Source organism: Gopherus evgoodei, chromosome 1 (assembly GCF_007399415.2).
Source record: "Gopherus evgoodei ecotype Sinaloan lineage chromosome 1, rGopEvg1_v1.p, whole genome shotgun sequence".
NCBI lineage: Eukaryota > Metazoa > Chordata > Testudines > Testudinidae > Gopherus > Gopherus evgoodei.
Window position 1 is genome coordinate 323,302,042 of NC_044322.1, and position 21,774 is coordinate 323,323,815.

A 21,774-nucleotide genomic window follows, 5' to 3' on the forward strand; every position below is an offset into this window, starting at 1 on the left:
CACAAAATAATAATTACTACTAATAATGCCTGCTCTGGAAGATGCAGTTAAGATATAAAAAATCATTTTTAATGTATCATGAATAATCACTCAATCACTAGTAAGTAGTTCATAGGATTACTTGGTATTTACAGAGCCAAGGTTGCTATTTGGATCTAGCACTGTAGTTATCAAAAGCTGTTTGGCTGTTGGAGAAGCGGGGGATGGTCTTTTGTTTCAGGCACAGGATTTGGAGTAAGGACATTTAGATTTTATTCTTGGTTCTGCCATATACTTCCTGAATAATTCTGGACAAGTCATTTAATTCCCCTATGCCTCCATTTCCCTATCTGTAAATTAGGCAAATAGTTCTTCCCTACCTTACAGGAATGTTCTGAGGACAAATTCTTTAATGCTCAAAAAAGCGAATTGAGATCCTCCTCCATTGTTGAAGTTCAAACTATTTGAAAGGAGCAGCATGGCACTCCAGCCAAACCTCCTTCAGCATTCTTCTGAGTATGGGAATCTAGGAAACTGAGAATCCACTGCTGTTGTGTGTGGCAAGAAGAGAGTGCAGTACCAATCATCTACTCCATCCCTCTGCCAGTGTAGGATTTTCTCTGCAACATATCTGTGTTCAGCTCTTTTTCCAGTTTATTTGTAATTATCTGCAGGGACAGAGCTTCCACCGCATCATTTGGGAGACTATTCCACAACCTTGTATATCTCACAGCCAGGAAATTCTTCCTGGATCTAGCCTACATTTTCCTTTCCTTTGGTCACATCTATATGAAAAGTGAAAGTTAAAGCACCTTAACCACTCCCACCCTCCATCCCATCCCCCACCCCGGGAGGATACTGTCATTCAGGAGTAAAGTGCCCTTAATCTGTTGTCACTTTATCCTCCTCCAAGGAATGTTCCATGTCCTAGTGTAGACAAGCCCTAAGTGTTACCTCATTATTTCTAGTTAACCCCCTTCTACCATGTTCAATAAATTCTTTCTCTTCATTCCCATTTGCATTATCAACACATCCACTTTCCAGAAGGTCTCTATCCTAGGAGTGCAAAGATAGGACATTAGGGTTTTGTTTTCTTTCCTTAGAAGGAGGGTTTCACTGATAGGCCAGCTTTCTTGAGCTTTTGTTTAATGTACGACTATGACAGATTTCAGATGAATTACAAAACAATGGATTATGAGAGTGCATTAAAGTAATTCAGCTCCCCATATGTCTATTTTATTAATCAAAGTTTGAAATGAAGTAAAATACATTTCATTTTGTTATTACCAGCTATAAATCTCCCAAATGGTTTTCCTTCTTGGCTGAATAATCCACATTCTGTCAAGCTGTTGATGAAATACAAGGAGAACCAACATATGTTCACCTTTTAGCTAGTAATGTTGATGTATCTGAATTTCAAATGCACAGACATGCTCATTGACCATTCTTTTTTTCTCTTTAGTGGAAATTAACCTGACAAATGATTATTATGTCAGTGGAGGTGGCTTAGAAACAGTATTTAAAGCAAGCAAGATAACTTTTCACTGGGGAAAATGCAATGTATCATCAGATGGATCGGAACATAGTTTAGAAGGACAAAAATTTCCTCTTGAGGTAATGAATTGTAATAGACTCAATACTGTACAGTCCTGCAAATAATCAGACTTGTTAAAGATGCAACAAAGAGTCCTGTGGCACCAAAGCTCATGCTCCAATACTTCTGTTAGTCTATAAGGCGCCACAGGACTCTTTGTCACTTTTTACAGATCCAGACTAATGTGGCTACCCCTCTTATACTTGTTAAAGATGTTAATTTATCATTTGATTAGGGTACATTGTGTGTATATAATCCTTCAAATCCAAATGAGTAATATTTAAATTTTATGTTTGCAAATATGAATCAAGGCCTGATCCAAAGCACATCGAAGTTTTGCCACTGACTACAGTAGCCTCTGAATGAGATCCTTCCTGTACAGTTGTATTTAGTTTGCCATTCTGAAAACAAAGTGGGCATTTTCAAATTCAGAATTGTTCAGGAGAGATGAGCACAAATCCAGGTATCAAATACAGGGTCTAATCCTGCAAACTGAATATAGGCCCAGTTGCCACAGATGATCAAATACCTGAGAGTTACAGTAAACTCCATGGACCCATTCATAGTCTAATAAGTTACAAAACAGTATATATCTCTGAGGGGACAAATGGAGGGATGGAGTTGCTGGGATCCTCTCTTCCTCTCTTCTCCCCAGTTCCATGGAAAACTGTTAGGGACAAACTTACACTATGGCCAGTGTGGTCCATTCAGTCTTCTTGACTTCATGACCCATTTGGACTTGCCATTCAAGCTCCAGCCTTATATCTTCCGTCCTGCCAGGACATCAGGGAGCAGAGCCTCCTCTGAAAACATCCCATGGGAAGAGGGGTGGAGTCACATACTCTGCCCCAAGGTAGGGAGCCAGATTTTGGTTGATCATGAAGCTACCCCTGTGGTGGAAGAGTGAGGGTATGAGGCTGTGGAGCCTGATGCAAGCGTACAGTTCCAGCCGACTCCAGACTGCAGAAGTGATAGGATCAAAGTCTTGTTTGTATTACCAATACAGCTCTACTTTTAGTTTGGGGTAGATACAGTGGGTGAAATCCTGTCCTCCTGAAGTCAATAGTTTTGCCATTGGCTTCACCAAGTAAGTTTTTAGGCAATGGATGAGAGAACTATAGAAAAGGCATTTATTAGAATTAAAGTTCGTTACTGCTTCAAGATTTTTCTCAGTGTAGAAATATCTGAAATAAATAATTGTATTGTTTACATTCTTTTAAAGATTTTTTTCCTATCATGATGTATACCTCTGAAAATTGAAGATCTAATCTTTATATTTACAGATGCAAATCTACTGCTATGATGCAGATCAGTTTACAAATTTTGAGGAGGCAATTAAAGGAAATGGGAAGTTAAGAGCTTTATCAATTTTATTTGAGGTAACCATTTTGTATATCTGTGGCCTTAACTTTGCTTTAAAATATAGCAAATATCCAATCTGAGCTAAATGGTTCTGGTATATAATAAGCACATTAATATATATTTCTAATTTATTTTGCACAAAAAATTATTTGGCAAATATGTGTAATTACTCTTCTTTAAATCCTCTGTTGCCTGCTCAGCTAACTTATAGCTTTCATTTTTTATTAAACCTTGTTTTTAATAAAGTATACAATTTCTCTTTAACAGGTTAGCCTGGAAGATAATATGGATTATAATGCAATTATCAAAGGAGTAGATAGTGTTAGCCGGTTTGGTGAGTTTATCTTCTTGCTTGATTGGTTATTGGTTGGGCCAAATTCTGCTTTTGAATGTGCATGCAAAACTTATTGAAGCTATTGGGAACCATGAACTGGATTTGGTCACTTTTGTTAAAACCAAAATAAAAAATGTCACAATTGGTTATATTTTCCCAAAAAATGGTTACTTGAAAAAACTGGAAAAACCTGAGTCACAAAGTGAATAGATTTAACTTTTCCAAGGCCTTTGCTACACTTTCAGTGTTTGGTCAAGAGAAATTACCAATTTATTCATTAAGGTTTCTTAGTCGTATATATCTGAGTTTTCTGTGTAATTTGTAGCACAAATACAAGTATTGTAGCAAACAAAGATCTGTCTTACAAGTCTAGTTCTGGGAACAAAGTGAGATTTTATGAATGTCAGTATTCAGTAGAGTCAGGGAGCTATATTCCACTTTCAGTGACACTGGTGTCAATCTGAAATAACTCAGTCAGTTTCCATGAAATTACTTTACATTTACACTGGTGTCATTCAGAGCAGATTTTGACTCAGTGTGTGATGCTTTATTTTTTAAAAAATTGTGTATTCATTTACATCAGAGCATGCTGAGTAAAGGATGGTGCATCAGGAGATCTAGTTTCTGTTACATACGCTGTCTCACTGCGGCCCCAGTTGAGGAAAGCATTTGAGCACATGAGTGAGGATTCTTTCCTAAATCAGGGCCAATGACCCTGGGTAAGTAATCAAGCCCTGGTCCACACTAAAACTTAAGTCACATTAGCTACATGGCTCAGTGCTGTGAAAAATTTCATGCCTTGAGTGCCATAGTTAGGTTCACCTAACTCTGGTGTAGACTGAGCTCGGTCGATGAAAGTATTCTTCCGTTGACCTAGCTACCACCTCTGGGAGAGGAAGATTACTGACATTGACTGAAAAACCTTTTGTGTCAGTGTAGGAAGTTTATATGCTACACCACTACAGCTATAGCATTGTAGCCGTGCTGTTGCAGCAGCTTTAGTGTAGATGTATCCCCACCCTGCCTAGCTCATCAGTTTCTCTGGCTTTAAAATGGGTATAAAAATACCTACCTTTTGTAAAAAGTCCTCTGAAATATATGGATTTAAAATGTTAAGTATTGATTATTTATTCTGATTAGTTATTATAGGATGTGTGTCATAAACTTTTAAAACATTTAGCCCCCAAAATGGAAGCAGATATCGGTCTCCAACACAAAACAAAGTAATGGAACTTTTTTAGCTTATGAGGACAAGATGAATTGTGTAAATCAGCTAGGATTCATTATTACACTGGTCAAAACTCACCAAAAATTCTCAGAAATGAGAAATGCTACTTTGAAATCTCGTTTTGTTCTGAGTCGGACCAAAGCTAAATTTTTCAAGAATTTCTCTCAAACTGGAAATCATGAAAAAAAATCATTTAGAAAACACTGACACATGATGGTTCTGAAAGGAAATATGCTCCCTAGGACAGGTAGCCGCTGACTGAAATTAACATTCATGTCAGGTTCAGACAGCAACTTCCCATGATCCCAGGATCTGCAAATCCAGGCACGGAGACCCCAGGTCTTCCAGACTCCTGGTCCAACTTGGGAATCAGCAGCATGGTGAGCCAGCCAGCCTGAGAGTTTGGAAGCCCTGGAGTCACCGCCCAAGCAGAGTCCACATAGCAGGGCTGTCCCAGAACCATGGACCCTGGAAGCCCATCTCAAGACTTCAAGACTCCTGGCTGTACAGCAGAGAGCCTGGAAGCCTTGAGAGCCCCAGTCCAAACTGTAGTTCTCAGGGCTTCCATGCTCCCTGCTGCAGAGACAGGAGCAAGCACTGGTTAGATGTGGGGCTCCTGCTATGAAGCTAGTATCCTAGACTCTGAGGATATGTCTAGAGCCCTGCACGGATACAGAAATTTGGATCTGCATCTGATCTGCATCTGTGGTAATTAAATTGTATCCGATCTGAAATCCGCACTCCACCTTTTATCCACACCAACACCCTCTACAGCAGGGGTTCTCAACTGGGCACCCGTGGCCCCTTGGGGGGCTGTGAGCCAGTTTCAAGGAGTCCATGAGCCCCATGGGGCTGGAGGCCTGAGCCCCAGCACCCCTCTAATGATCTGAAGTCCAGAGTCCCAGCGCCCCAAGCCCTGGTGCTCCTCCCTCCCCTTCAGGGCTCTGGGCTTTAGCCCTGTGGAGGGGATTACCAAGGCTTAATGTTTTAGCCCTGCCGGGACCACTGGGACTTCAGGCTTCAAACCCCCCCATGACCACCACCACCCTCGGGGGGCACCATGGCTCAGAGCTCCAAGCTTTAGCCTTTTGGGAGGCACTGGAACCTGGGACGTTGCCTTAGCTCTGCCAGGGGCTCTCGGGACTCTGGGCTTTAGCCCCATGGGGGGCACAAGGGCTTAGAGCTTCAGCTCTGCCAGGCTCTGGGCTTCAGCCCTGTAAGTGGAACCTCTGAAACTATGGCCCTACAAGGAGCCACAAACTCCTGGTTGAGAACTGCTGCTGAGCTAGAGCCCGAGGCAGATAAAAAAATTTAGATCCACATCCAATCCAAGAAGATAAGCAATATGACCACATCCACGGACGCAGATATCCATGGATATAAAGCAGATACCTGCTAATTTGTAGGGATCTAGGTATGTCTACACTGCAGTAAGAGACCTGAGTCAGCGAATCTCAGAGGCTGGGCCAACTGACTTGGGCTTGCAGGGCTTGCATGTGGGCTAAAAATAGCACTTTGATGTTTGGACTCAGGGTGGAGCCCAGGTTCTGAAATCTGGGAGCGGGGAGGCTCTCAGAGCCCAAGTGGGAATGTCTACCCTGCTATTTTTAGCCCCACAGCACCAACTCTGTGAGCCCTGGTCAGTTGACCTGGGCTCTGAGACTCACTGCCACATTTCTTTCTTTTTTTTTTTTTGAACAGTGTAGATGTACCGTCAGAACCAGAACTAGAGCCTGGGTTTCCAGGGCTGCCAGGCTCCCAGCTCCACACCAAGGAGCCTGGAAAACCTAGATGGCCTAGCATGACATGACTGCGCCAGAACAGGGAAGCCCAGCATCCACAGTAACCGGCCTTGTGAGCAGGCAGGGAAGTGTTTCCATTGTAATCTTGCTGGCAAGTCAAAAGTTTGTCAAGCCTGACTTGCTTTCGCAAGACATTTCAGGTTTGATGAACTGGCGCTTTCTGACAAAGCTATGTTTCATTAAAAAATTTCTGACCAGCCCTATTCATTAGTTTTAGATGCCATGCTTACACGAGACACCTGAAGGGAAACCCATTAAAGTAAACACCATCCAACAACCTTTGTGAGGAGCTGTAAAGCCAAGGGCAGCAGGTGTCAAGCTACCTGACACTTTAATGATGAACAGAACATGCTTTATTTTAATAGATCTAAGTGAGCTCACAAAATTCAGACCAAGACTAATTCAGATGGTTTATACTGGAGAAAGATGTATAGTACATCAGCTGTCCTTGTAAATCATATTTTGTACATTAAAATGAGAGTTGCTGAGTTCTCAGGCTCTAGAGTGGAAGTATTCTCAGTTTCTTCCCCCGCTAACACTCTGAGAATAGAAACCAGTCATGTTACTATCTGACATCAAACATTTTCTCTTGAAACTTTTCAGATGTTTAGTTTTATAGTCTAGACTATAAAACTAAACAAGTTGTAACTAACATTCAAAGTTCCACAAGCTACTATAAGGTGGGTGCATAACTGGCTGGATAACCGTACTCAGAGAGTAGTTGTTAATGGCTCCCAATCCTGCTGGAAAGGTATAACAAGTGGGGTTCCGCAGGGGTCTGTTTTGGGACCGGTTCTGTTCAATATCTTCATCAACGATTTAGATGTTGGCATAGAAAGCACGCTTATTAAGTTTGCGGATGATACCAAACTGGGAGGGATTGCAACTGCTCTGGAGGACAGGGTCAAAATTCAAAATGATCTGGACAAATTGGAGAAATGGTCTGAGGTAAACAGGATGAAGTTCAATAAAGATAAATGCAAAGTGCTCCACTTAGGAAGGAACAATCAGTTTCACACATACAGAATGGGAAGAGACTGTCTAGGAAGGAGTATGGCAGAAAGAGATCTAGGGGTCATAGTGGACCACAAGCTTAATATGAGTGAACAGTGTGATACTGTTGCAAAAAAAGCAAACGTGATTCTGGGATGCATTAACAGGTGTGTTGTAAACAAGACACGAGAAGTCATTCTTCCGCTTTACTCTGCGCTGGTTAGGCCTCAACTGGAGTATTGTGTCCAGTTCTGGGCACCGCATTTCAAGAAAGATGTGGAGAAATTGGAGAGGGTCCAGAGAAGAGCAACAAGAATGATTAAAGGTCTTGAGAACATGACCTATGAAGGAAGGCTGAAGGAATTGGGTTTATTTAGTTTGGAAAAGAGAAGACTGAGAGGGGACCTGATATCAGTTTTCAGGTATCTAAAAGGGTGTCATCAGGAGGAGGGAGAAAACTTGTTCACCTTAGCCTCCAATGATAGAACAAGAAGCAATGGGCTTAAACTGCAGCAAGGGAGATTTAGGTTGGACATTAGGAAAAAGTTCCTAACTGTCAGGGTAGTTAAACACTGGAATAGATTGCCTAGGGAAGTCGTGGAATCTCCATCGCTGGAGATATTTAAGAGTAGGTTAGATAAATGTCTATTAGGTATGGTCTAGACAGTATTTGGTCCTGCCATGAGGGCAGGGGACTGGACTCGATGACCTCTCGAGGTCCCTTCCAGTCCTAGAGTCTATGAGTCTATGAGTCTATAAGCTATTGAAGAACCTTCTAGCAAAGGAAGTTATCTTATCAGGACACTTGCTGTAAATGTCAGGTTTCTTATCCTGATGCTCACAACTACAAAAGGATTTGTGAAGCTAGAATTATTTAACTAGATATACACTAGATTGTTAGGAGCATAAGCTTTCGTGGGTGAATGCATGCGTCTGACGAAGTGGGTATTCACCCACAAAAGCTTGTGCTCCAATACATCTGTTAGTCTTTAAAGAGCCACAGGACTCATTGTTGCTTTTTACAGATCCAGACTAACACGGCTACCCCTCTGATAGATTGTTAGGGTGGCTGCAATCTGAAAGTGCCTAGGAGGTTGACAGAATACTACAGATAGGTGGAAATATTTTGCTCACCACTGTTGAATGTTCTCCTGTCATCAGATGCGGACAAGAACAAGTCATTTTGAAAGAAAAGGTGGTTTCTAAGACTTGACTCAGTAGAACAACTTTGATTCTGTGCAATAAAATGGCCAACAGTTTATAGCAGAATGTTAAGGTGACGCTAAATGGGGATGAGTTACAAACATCACTGAGGACAGATATAATGCAAAGGGACATGACTAGGTTAGAAATACCTGCATGTGGGGGAAATAATTTGGAATGGATATTTATTGAGAGAGGGAAGTTTACAAAGCAGTAACATTGAAATGAACCTAGGGATGATAACAAACAGCAAATTATATAGACATGAGTCAGATTTTATTTAAAATCACATCTAAAAGGACCAGTGGTCTTTTAGATAAACACAATCATCCTCTCATGGAAGTGGGATTGTCCAAAAGCTGGTAAATTCCCCCACTTGAGGAAGCTAGTATAATCTCTGCCAGTTCTACTGATGGGCTCCTGCTACCTCACCAGCTGAATCTCAGTCAGCTCATCCTCATCCAAGCCCCAATCCTGGCAAGATACCAGGGAAGTGGATGAACTGCACCAGCCATACATTTACATGCGTGACTAAATGTGTACATGGGGTTTTTCCATGCCCTTCAGTGAGGGCAAAGCATCTAAGTGAACTGGAATGTTTCTTCTCCCTCCTCTGATATGAGGGCATGCAAAGGAGAGTAAAGGCTTCTCTACACTTGAAACACTATGGTGGCATAGCTCCAGCACTTCAGTGTAGACACTGCCTACGCAACCAGGAGGGGTTCTCCCATCGGCATAGGTAATCCACCTCCCTGGCAGGCAGTAGCTAGGCTGATGGAAAAATTCTTCTGTTGACCTAATGCTGTCTACTCCAGGGGGTTAGGTCAGTATAGCTACATCTCTCATGGGTGTGAAGTGGCATGGCTATACTTGCAGATGTAGAGCATTTTGAGTTAAACCAGCCTTCGTAGAGCACAGTAGGGAAAGCGCTGTAGTCTGTCCAAACTGACAGCTGACAGCGCACTGGCATGGCCACGTTAGCAGCTCTTGCAATGGCCACAAAGAGCAGTGCATTGTAGTTGCTATCCCCGCATGCAAGTGGCTACAACGTGCTTTTCAAATGGGGGAGTGGAGTGGAGTGTGACAGGGAGTGTTATGTGTATGTGGGGGGAGAGAGTGGGCTTTTGGGGGGCTGAGAGCATGTCAGCATGCTGTCTTGTAAGTTCAGACAGCAGCAGACCTCCCCCCACCATCTCCCTCTCTCACACACAGCATTCCACAGTAATGGTTGCTTTGTCTCAGAGCAGATAAGCAGCTGGCTGTCAAATGGAGCTTTCAAAGAGCATATCCAAAACAATGATAAGAGTGGCCACTTGGCTTAAGGGGATTATGGGACGTTTTCCAGAGGCTGATCAGAGTTCAGTAATGCAACACCTCATTCACATTAACGCTGGGGGCGCTCCAGCGGGGGTGCAGCAAATGTTATTCCACTCACCAAGATGGAGTACCAGCAGTGCTCTAGCTGTGGAATCGGAGTGCTCTACATGCCTTGCCAGTGTGGACAGGTAGTGAGCTAGTGCGCCCGGAGCTCCTTTAATGCGCTGTAACTCACAAGTGTAGCCAAGCCCTAAGAAATATAGCTATGCTGATGTGAGCTCCCTATGTAGACCATCCCTTACTGTTGCGTACAGGGCAGTCACCTGAAGTGTTACATCATCTTGAAAGAGGTCTTCATCTCCCGTTCTGTCTCTTGTAACATTGTTCCTTGAGCTTTCCCATTCTTTTTCACCATGCTTCACTATTTCCTGCCTCCTACCACAGTTTGCTCCAGGCTAGAGTAATGTAATGCTCAGTGTGTTCCAATGAAGTAACACTTCCCTGGACTAGATGGCACTTCATATGCAGCTTTCATACCTCTTCTCTGCCCCACAGAGAGTAAGAGGTACTGTGAATGTGATGTATTGAATGATCTTGACTCTGAGTTCAGTAACGGTCTGTCATTCAGCACTTCATGGGAGTCCCTCCCAGGCGCAAAGACTAAAAGCATTGTTTCTTTGAATCTCACAGCTGAGATGAAGATTGGGAGTTCTGAGTTTACAGCTGAACTTCAGCCTTCCATAAAGTAGCTCATTAGAACCTTCTGCTGACCCAGTAGAATTATTGTTTTAGGATCTCTGTTAAAACTTAAGTGCAAAGGGCCCAATCTTTCATAAGCTGAACAGCCATTGAAATCAGACTCCAAATGTCCTCAAACATTCCTTTCTTTCACTTGAAGGAACTTCCATTTTGCACTCTACTTTTGTTTTATTCAGCTTTTATTTAATATCTTAATAATTTGAATATAAATGTTTTGCAGGAAAACAGGCTGCATTAGAGCCATTTGTTTTGCTGAACCTTTTGCCGAACTCAACAGACAAATATTACACTTATAATGGATCTTTGTCGACGCCTCCCTGCTCAGAGACAGTCGAATGGATTGTGTTTAAAGATCCCATTAACATTTCTGAAAACCAGGTAATTCATTTAATCCATGTGAAAGAAATAATTGTTCTTATTTGAAAGGAAAAACAGTTTTCATGTATGTAGTAAAAGTGCATGGCATTAGTTTCTAGCCTAACAACCTAACATTTCTTTTTTCTAGCTTTTCACTTGCACATGTTTCAATTAAAATCTATTTGTGTGAGTAATCCCCTCCACCCCCACCCCCACGTTTTCATTCATGGCTAGATTCTGACTACGTGCCTGTGCAAAGTAAACTACTAACCCAAAGAAAACAGTAGGAAACACTGGAGGAATAGTGACTCAGGTTATCTCTGTAATTAAAAAAACACGGCTGATCCATGCCAGCTGACTCAGGTTACTGGAGATCAGGCTAAGGAGCTGTTTGATTGTGGTATAGACATTCAGGCATGGGCTGGAACCCGGGCTCTAGGACCTTGTGAGGTGAGAGGGTCCCAGAGCTTGGGTTGCAGTCCAAGCCCAAATGTCTACACTGCAATTAAACAGTCCCTTAGCCCGAGCCCTGCAAGCCAAGTCAGCTGACATGGACCAGTTGCAAGTGTTTAATTGCAGTGTACTCATGCCCTCAGAGGTATGTGTCTGAATCACAACGTTTACTGGGATTATTCCTGAACTGAGTATCAGAGGGGTAGCTGAGTTAGTCTGGATCTGTAAAAGTAGCAAAGAATCCTGTGGCACTTTATAGACTAACAGACGTCTGTTAGTCTATAAGGTGCCACAGGACTCTTTGCTGCTTTTTCTGAACTGAGACAATCTACACACCTTCCATTTCTCAAAGTTGTGCCTAATATCAGAATCCAGTTCATTTTTATGACTTAGAGGAAGTGTGCCGTCTTTTATTTTTCAGTTGGCTGTATTTTGTGAAGTCCTTACAATGCAGCAGTCTGGCTATGTCATGCTGATGGACTACCTGCAAAACAACTTTAGAGAACAGCAATATAAATTCTTTGGACAGGTGTTTTCCTCATACACTGGCCAAGAAGAAATTCATGAAGCAGGTATTTACAGAGTAATTACTACTGCGGGCTTCAGAGATTATAAGACTGTTTTAAGTACAACTATTGACCCCAATAACAAGATACTGATTTTAACTTGAAGAAGAAAAGATCCTAATAACACACAGCTTTAAAAGACAGGTTAATGCTCATAAAAAAAATGCCAGATTAAATGGAGTAGAAAATTAAATTCTTGCATCTACAGAGCACATGTAGTGAAGAGGACATCAGTTCAAGTGTCCCTGTGCAGCTTCAACACTGATCAAAGCTGCCATCTTGAGGGGTACGCAGTGTTGTAGCCATGTCAGTCCTAGGATTTTAGAGACACAAGGTGCGGGGGGGGTGAGGTAATATCTTTTATTGGACCAACTTCTGTTGATGAGAGAAACAAGGTTTTGAGCTACACAGAGCTCTTCTTCAGGTCTGGAAAAGGTACTTAGAGTGTCACAGCTAAATACAAGGTGGAGCAGATAATTTTGCATAAGTAGTTTGCACATATTTTAAGTGGGACCATTCAAAGTAAAGTAGCCCATTAACACCACTGCAGTCATAGGACTGAAAGGGCTGGTCTACACTACGGGGGAAAATCGATCTTAGATACGCAACTTCAGCTACATGAATAACGTAGCTGAAGTCGAAGTATCTAAGATCGAATTATTCACTGTCCTCACGGCGCGGGATCGATGTCCGTGGCTCCCCCTGTCGATTCCACAACTCCGTTCGGGTTGGTGGAGTTACGGAATCAATATAAGTGCGTTCGGGGATCGATATATCGCTTCTAGATGAGACGCAATATATCGATCCCCAAGCAATTGATTGCTACCCGCCGATACGGTGGGTAGTGAAGACGTACCCAAAGAGTACTTCATTCTCCATACCAATTTAATTCTTTGTTGTGTGATGTGGGACCACTGTCAGTAACATCTAAAAGGAAACCACCAAATTCATTTAACTTAAGCTACCAAGCAACTGCAAGAGAGAAGCTACTTCTGATCAGCCATAACTCAGGCCACTGTGTGTCATTTACTGTAAATGGATACAGCATCAAAGGTCAAATTTTGTTCTCTGCTACACCTGCGGAATCTCACATAAATCAATAGAAACTATATCCATGTAACTGACAGCAAAAATTAGCACTAAATCTATTAATTAGGAATTTATATTCACAAGTACAAATACACCCCAAAAGGGAGGGAGGGGGAAAAGAGTGGTAATTTTTACCAGCTTCGATTCCATGAACCATAGGCCCCAACTCCGTGGGTGCTCCAGGGCTGAAGCACCCACAGGGAAAAAATGGTGGATTCTAAGCTCCCACTGGTAGCTCCCCAGTCAGCTCCCACCTGCCTGCAGGCCCTGCAGATCAGCTGTTTTGTGGCATGCAGGAGGCTGTGGGCAGGGGGAGGAGTGAGGATGCGGTGCTTTCTGGGGAAGTGGTGGTGGGAAGAGGAGGGGTGGGGGTGAGAAAGGGGTGGGAAGAGGTGGAGGTGCTTGGGGAAGGGGTAGAGTGGGGGCAGGGCTAGGGGTCGAAAACCCCCGGCATTTTGGTACATTGGAGCCTGTGCCATGAACATTTCCCACTGGTTCTGGGCCTGATACTAAAAAGACCCTGCTTGGAACTTTCAATGAAGTCAGTGGATGTTCTGTATTCAGAACCCTTACAGGATTGGGCCCCTGGCACATATATGTGATGCTATTTGAATCAAAATGATGATAAATGGGATAGATTTATAGCATCTTTGCTATAATTAGCCAAAATGATACTTCACTTCTGAGCCCATCCTTTCAAACTATTACAACATTCTCAGATAATTGTTCTTGGGGCTGAAATTTGTCATCACTTGGTCTCAGCCAATAAATGATTTTTCTGAGGGGGAAAAGCTTCATAAAAAGATACCAAACTGTATCTGAATTTTTCAAACACAGGAATGGGGAGGGATGGAGCATGGTAAGTGTTTAATACTAGGTAGAATTGAGGTCAAAGAGTTAAACAAACTGCTGTTTCATAGCATCATACTTTTCACGTGCACAGACACTTTTACATGAAGAACATGCACTCTACCTTGTTTGAAGAAATTCAGTTTGGAAAATAACTAAGGGCTTGGCTACACTCGAAACTCCAAAGTGCTCCCGCGGCAGCACTCTGAAGTGTGAGTATGGTCGTGGTACTCCACCTCGCCGGGGAGATTAGGTTACAGTGCTGGGAGCCACGCTCCCAGCACTGGGGCACTGTTTACACTAGCACTTTACAGCGCTGTAACTTGCAGCGCTCAGGGGGGTGTTTTTTCACACCCCTGAGCGAGAAAGTTGCAGCGCTGTAGAGCGCCAGTATAGCCAAGGCCTAAGAGCATGTCGACACGACAGCCCTAAGTCAACTTATGTTAGGTCGACTTTCAGCCACCACAGTAATTACTACCTTCCTTCTGTCAGTGGTGTGCGTCCTCACCAGGAGCACTTCCACCAGCTGATGGGGGCAGTGTGGAGGCTGAGAGCCAGGGCTCTCAACTCCACACAGCTCTCTGCCAGGAGTTCAGCTTGTCCTCCCTTTCCCCCCGGCTCCCCGCAAAGACCTGGGGGTCAGCCATCCAGTCTTCTCGGCTCCCTGAGTGGGGAGCCTCCGGGCAGCATCCCATCTGGGAGTGGGGAGCCAGAAGCAGCTGGGCTGTACCTGCCCAGCTTTCTTGTCAATTTCACGGCCCCAGCATGGAGCAGCCAACAGCTGATGTAAGTAATGCAGTTGCTGATACAGACTAACATTGCTACCACTGAAACCTATATAGACACTGCGTCACCCTAACTACACTGCTGTAAGCCCTATGCCTCTCATGGAGGTGGAGTTATGATGTCGGTGTATTAGGACACTTACTTCCATGGGAGGAAGGCTGTCACATGAACACTGACATGCTTAGATTGACGTAAGCTGCTTGTGTTGACCTAACTGTGCAGTATAGACCAGACCTAAGATTTTCCCCTCCCAAGGAGATGCTTGAAGGAGGGCCCATAGAGGCAGATCATTCCCTCAAATGGATCATCCTTTTGAGTTTAGGGGGTCCATGTTGTTGGGAGGGGATGAGGCCTCTGAAGCCTGTGGAATCTGAGATCCACCAATAAGGTTTTCCACTGGGATGAGACTCCATACTTATTGTGAGAGAAGGCATCTGCATGCCTGGCTCCTTCTTCCACTCTACCTCTCTCCATCTGGCAGCACTTCTGCCAATGGTCATGTCCCCGCAGGTCACTAGCACTAGTGGAAGGAACCCAGAGGGAGTTAATACAGCTTTGAGCTGTTACCCCCACCTGGATTTCCACATAAAATAGGGGGCAGAGTGGGGGATAGTGCCACAGAAAGTGGGCTACAGCACTGTTCTGTCCCTCCCATCGCACACCCAAAAGCCTGGAGGAGCCCTCTCTGTGCTGACTCTCACAAGTGTGCAGGTTTACACAATGGGGGATAGAACTGCATAGGTAGATTTGTATCCAGCTTCTCCCTTTCTGCCCTAGCAGGCAACATTTCATTGCCAAAGTGCCCTTTCATTATGCATGTGTGGAGAAACAATCTAAAGTTAGCAAGGCCCTTTTCTGCTCTCAGTCACACAGTCAGTGTACATAGGGAGTAACCTCAGCTCCACTACTGATTAAATATTTTGTACTGAGTATCCAAAGTGTCTGACAGTTGTGCAATTAAAACCTCATACTTAACACTGCATGAATATAGTTTGACTTTTCTATAGCTTCCAGTTTCAGACTAGCACAACAGACATTTTCATACATTACTGATAGACTTGTATAACAGGGTATGTGTACATTGCAATAAAAAACCTGCTGCACCTAGTCTCAGAGCCCAGGTCAGCTGACTTGGACTCGTGGCTCAGGCTGTGGGGCTAAAAATTGCAGTGTAAACAAACGTTCAGGCTCGGGCTGGATCCCAGCGAGTGGGGTTGGTCTACAGAACCCAAGCTCAAATGTCTACACCACAGGTTTTAGCTCTACAGCCTTACCCCCATGAGCCTGAGTCAGCTCACCGGGGCCAGCCACAGCTGAGCCATGGGTCTTTTATTGCAGTATAGACGTACAGACACAGAGCGAAGTGTTTTCCATCTACTGATCTTAGGAAACATATTTATTCTGCTCTTCATATCACCCTGGCAACAAACACATTTAGTATTTGTTCTGAAGGAGGAATTTAAAATGTCTAATTGTAAGTTAAACATTCTGCTCTGCCCATAGGCAAAATGGAGGGCTAGGCATGGGTTAATAAAAATTCCAGATGTGCACATATTTTACAATTCATCCTAACGTGTTAACTCACTGTAATGAAAGGAAAGGGTGATTACTCTTGATGTGAATACATATAGCTTCCTTTTATATTAACATCAGCTATGGACGTGTATCAAGAGCAATATTTATCTAAAATATGCTTATTTGAGAACTTGAATTTGTAGTATTTGAGGTACTTGTTCTGAACGGGTAGTAGATAAAGAAAATAGAAGAAAACTGTCATTGTTCTGAAAGGATCTTTAGGAGCTCTGAAATGCTGAAATATAACATTAAAACATGAATGGCTAACTTCAGTAATAAATGGAATCATATGCCATTTATTTTCTAGAACCAATAGAAACTACAACGAATATTATAGTTAGCAGAAAAAAAATCTCTGACTTCCCTGCAGTTAACGTAGGAGAAATTGCAACATGAACCTTACTCTAGTGCCCATTTGAAAAGTTAAAATTATATAATAAGGAGATTAGGGCCAAATCCTTTTCCTGTTGGAGTCAATGCAATCTCTCATAGAGAGTAGGATTGCGCCTTTCGTTTATTATTATTGTTATTGTTATTTATTATTGGTTATCTGAGTGGAATTGTTCCATGAGGTCTAAAATGCTGCTAGTGATGGGAAATACACTCCCTATTTAATTACACACTGAGTTCAGAAATGAGCTGTCAGGAATTTCCATGCAGCCATGCCAGCATTGGCAAACTTTCCTTGCAGCAATTGCTTTGTTTTAGGTTGAAAGGTATTTCATTCTCTGCCTGCACAGTGTTGCATGTAATTTTCATATGTGGCATATTTTTCATTAGCAGTAGACTTAAAGGCCGCATGTCAGGGCTCAACACAGAAAGCTTGCAAGAAAACTTTAGCTCTTTATCTGTCCCCAGCCCCAACAGAAATGAAAATCTGTTTATGTCTAACAGTGCTCAACTGCTGTTCATGTACATCTGAAAATAATATTGACAGACACCAAGCTGTTTATGTAACATGTCAGCAAATGTACTCCTCTAATGGTGTCCTGTAGGATAACTGTAGAAATACAGCTCCTGGTAATCTTACACAGACTCAGTAAAGACATAAAAAGTCTATAAGTTCTTAAAATTAAAAAGTAACAGTATGTGCTCAACATAAAACACCTTTTAACCCAACGTTTTGTATTTTCCTTAGAACTAGAGCTGTGTGAAACTCAGCAATTTCTCTTTACAGGATCTCGTGCAAATATTGGATCACAGCCTCAAGCCTGATTATGGCCTCTTAATACCACTCATAAAGGAGACATAATTCAGCCACAAATCACAAGCAGAGAATTTCCCTGGCACAGGCAACTCTGATGCTGATATATTTGTACCACTGCTGGGCCCTGCATCTGAGGCTATGTCTACACTACCGCGATAAGTCAACCTACACTACACAACTCCAGCTACGTGAATGACGTAGCTGGAGTTGACGTACCTTAGGTCGAGTTACTGCGGGTTCTACACCGCGGGGGGTCGACAGGAGAAACTCTCTCATCGACTTACCTTACTCTTCTCATTGGGGGTAGAGTACAGGGATCAACTGGAGAGCGATCTGCTATCAATTTGGCTGGTCTTCACTAAATCAACCACCGGTGGATCTATCTCAGAGCATCAATCTGGGCTGTAGTGTAGACCTGTCCTGTGCCTCCCCTACTTCCAGCACAGAAGATGTGTTGTAGCATAGCAGAGCTTGACCATGCCAATCCTCCACTGGCATAGGGTTTACTAAGGGCCCTACTCCAGTAGCAAAAGTTAGAGCTGTTGCTGGACAGCTCTAAGTGGCGTCTGGGTTGGGGCTGGCCCTCAGAATTGGGATGCTGGAACCAGCTCCCTGGTCCATCCTGGAGCTTGGGAGCAAGACAGAAATGGTCCCATTTTCTTCAGACTGATTATCATGGTCTCACAAACAATACCTAGAGTTTCATTTTCAATTTTGAATTCAAATTCAAAATCTCAAAGCCAAACTCAGTCAAAACTCTTGGGATTCACCTGAATCCACGTCAAAATTGAAACCAAACCATATTTCAAAATTCACATGATTTTTGAGTTGCAATCTATTTGGGGCAGGGTTGTAAAGTGCTTAAAAAAGAATGATCTCTAACATAACAAATTATAGAAATCCATAAATTGGCCTAGTTCGCTCAAAATTAGACCCAGAGTCACTCAAACTGTTCATGAAATTTACAGAAGCTTTACATCAAGCTGGTATAAATTTCTAGTTGGTAACCCAATATGAAAAGTTTTGTGTGGATTTGGAGGGTTTTTTTGGAAATATTTCAAACAAGTCTAGATAGGACTTCGTCACATTAATGTATGGCAACTTCCTTTTTTAGCTAAGCCAACAATTCATCACTGTTTTGACCAAAACAATAGTGAATTACATGGAGTCCAGAAACACAACATGCCTGACCAACATGCAGTACAGGATTTTGAAGTTTGGGCTGCTGCATTCTGTGGCATGTGACATGCCTCCTACTCAAGCAAAAGACATCAATAAGTGACTTTAGAGCATAGGCACCAACTCCATGGGTGACTCAAGCACCTACCAAAAAAAAATAGGGGTGCTCAGTACCTGCAGGGCCAGATTAATCTTTTGTTGGTCCCAGTGCCCAGACCTTGGCCCCGCCCCCCGCTCTGCCCATTATCTGCCCTGAGAACTCACCCCCACTTGGCCTCTTTCCCCCAAAGTCCTGTCTGACCTCCACTCCGAGGCCCTGCCCCTGCTCAGCCTCTTCCCCCCGATTCTCCCAGGCTCTGCCTGATGCTCCACCCCAAGGCCCTGCCCCTGCTCAGTCTCTTTCTCTGGAGGCCCTGCCTGCACTCTGCTCTAATGGCCTGCCCCCACTTACCCTTTTTCCCCCAAGGACCCGTCCCTGCTCTGCCCCGAGGCCATGCCCCACTCAGCCTCTTCTCCCCCCACCAAAGACCCCGCCCGCCGGTCTCACAGAGGGGATGGGGCAAAGAAGAGCACCCAGCAGAAACAAAAATCAGCGCCTGTGCTTTCAAGCAATGACATGTCAGTAAAGCTGCGGCGTGTCACATAGCACACAATGCGTCTCACACTTTGCAAAAGCCATTTCCATTCCTGCACAAGATAGTCTGGAAAAAAACAGATAACTGTTCCTGCTCATCAGTAACATGTATTGAATCATAAATAGATTAATTACGTAGGAAGAACAATAGCCAGACCATTCCTGCAGAGCAATTATAAATGTACATAGGTAGCCGAAAGTGGCTTTTTTTTTTTAATTGCATGTATGTGGCTTGGAAGAAGTGGTTTGGGGGCATTTTTCAGTGAGGCTAATAAAGTTGAGTCCTCAGGTTAATAGCTGCCTGGAACCTTTGCCCCACTGGTTTTGGATATTGGCTTTGTGTGTATTGTATGAACATGTTTCAGTTATTTTATCTGGTGCTCACTGCTCCTCCCAGCGCCTTCTCCTACACAAACCCTGTTGTTCTGTGAGCCCTGCTATCAAGCAGTCTTCTCTCCCCGTTCCCCCTCCCTAAATCTTCCCTACACCCTCCAACTGCTGGGCTACTTCTTTCCAGCAATTCTCCCTGCAGCTGCTCATCTTTATCTCACTAGCTTTCTCCCATTCAGCTGCTAGAATGCTGGATCTCTCCCTCTAGGCTCTGAATCCCCTGCAGTGTCTCTGACCCTTACCCCCAGCAGCTGATAGGGCTGTTGTCCTTTGCCAGCTGGCAGCTTCTCATTCTCAGTCCTGTGCCTCCTGTACTTCCCAGTCTGCTTAGGCCTCTTCTTCCTGTGTCTAGGTTCTTTGGGTCACTGGGGAAGGCTCCTGGCCCCATCCACCTGGTCTCATTGACCAGCTTAGATTGGTTTTGGTTTCCCGTCCTTGGGAGAGTCTATTGCTCTCAAGGTTGTTGCTTGTGCAGAAGGGAGGGGACCTGCTGATTGACTGAACTGAACACTACATTAGATGATTTAAAGTGATGATTTAAACGTTATCATCCGTATCTACAGTGCTCACTAGTAGGAAATGTATTCACTCCTCAGCCACAAGGCCAATACTACAACTACAACTTGCAGTGAGGGTGACTAAAAAGATATAGCCTCCTGACAATACATGGGACTGCCAAATCACTTTCAATTTCAGCCTCCCCTTTTCGCCATGGAAAGACTCTGAATTCCCATGGAAAGAGGGGGTGGGGCCAGCTGCTTCCCCATACAGCCAATTCAACAGGGCACTGAGCACTGGGTTGTGTCCTACCAATTGACAGCATCCCTCATCATAGGTGCTGCCACACCCTCTGGCTTGAAGTGGTTTTCTGTATACAGGGTTTATAGTTTAGTTCAATGGCTCTCAGCACCCTGCCATACAAATTGTTCCAGCTTCCCCTGGTTGCTTACAATTGAAAAGGCAAAAAACATCCTCTGGTTATTTGTATTGTTTTCCTTATGCCATCTGGAGGACAGGAGCTGTAATAGCAACAGTTGGAGTGACTGAATGTAATTGAAAGTGGTTTGAAAAGACAATTTAATGTGGGTATTCACATTTTCTCGTACTGCACCTCAAGGAATTCACTATAACAAAGACAGTAACACATCACCACTGTACATTCAAAATATGAAAATGGGCACAATGATAGGTTTCAGAATAATTTATAAGGATCATCAGTATGTCCTAGTGAGGGAAAAAGACATTCTCACTAATTTTCATTGTTTTATTTGCCCATACAAAAAAAGAACTTTTAGCACTTCCTCCAGCCTATTGTAGAGTTTTCTTTTGCAAAACAATATTTAGTTTCAGTGCCCTCCTGTGGTCAAGATGCAAATTGCAAAGTTAATTAAAAGTTCACTGTCTGTTTCTGCCCCTCTACTGCAAACTGCAGTTTTCTCTTCACAAGGTTTGTCCTCATGGAATCTTTGGGGAATTTAGCTGCTAAAATCTAAGAATTCTCTACCAACCATGTGTGAAATATGATTTTTCAAAAGCTTATAATGGCCAAATTTGGACAGATTCTCACACAGATGGCAAAAGGCATATCTAGTGACAGTGTAGTGGTAGCCATGTTGGTCCCAGGATATTAGAAAGAGGAGGTGGGTGGGAACATATCTTTTATTGGATTGACTTCAGTTAGTGAGAGAGACAAGCTTTCAAGCTTACACAGGTACTCAAAGGCCATTCCCCAATCAATGTAAGGTCCCTGCTCCAAAGAAATAATACCATCCCCTCACCTCACAGGGGTCTTGTTAAAATAAATTAGTTAATGTTTGTGAAGCACTCATATGCCATAGCAACGAGAACCAGAGTAAACCCCATGAGGAAATTAATTTTTGTCTTCAGAGCAGGGTTTGCATAGAGTACAGTAAATAAGGCATAGGCTGGGACTCACATTGAGCCATCAGGAGAAAACGAACATTGTATTGCCACACCATCCATCCTGTGCACTGAATGAGGCACTGGCCCTATGGAATAAATAGCATGTGATCATGTAATTAAAGGCTGTATCATATGCACATGAACAAGCAGGGGGAGTTTGTACAGAAAACTTTATTTCTACCATTTCCTACCTTT

The 21,774-nt window shown here is 43.3% G+C and overlaps 1 protein-coding gene across 6 annotated transcripts in view; it reads left to right on the plus strand.

Moving 5' to 3' along the window:
• Positions 1-21,774, plus strand: part of PTPRZ1 (protein tyrosine phosphatase receptor type Z1) — a 202,286-nt gene that overhangs the window by 107,507 nt on the left and 73,005 nt on the right. For all 6 annotated transcript variants that reach the window (XM_030549104.1, XM_030549106.1, XM_030549105.1 and 3 more), the window contains exons 4-8: positions 1,442-1,593; positions 2,857-2,952; positions 3,203-3,269; positions 10,792-10,949; positions 11,803-11,953. In XM_030549104.1, the coding sequence (XP_030404964.1) occupies positions 1,442-1,593; positions 2,857-2,952; positions 3,203-3,269; positions 10,792-10,949; positions 11,803-11,953 (624 nt within the window). The remainder of the gene's footprint in view (positions 1-1,441; positions 1,594-2,856; positions 2,953-3,202; positions 3,270-10,791; positions 10,950-11,802; positions 11,954-21,774) is intronic.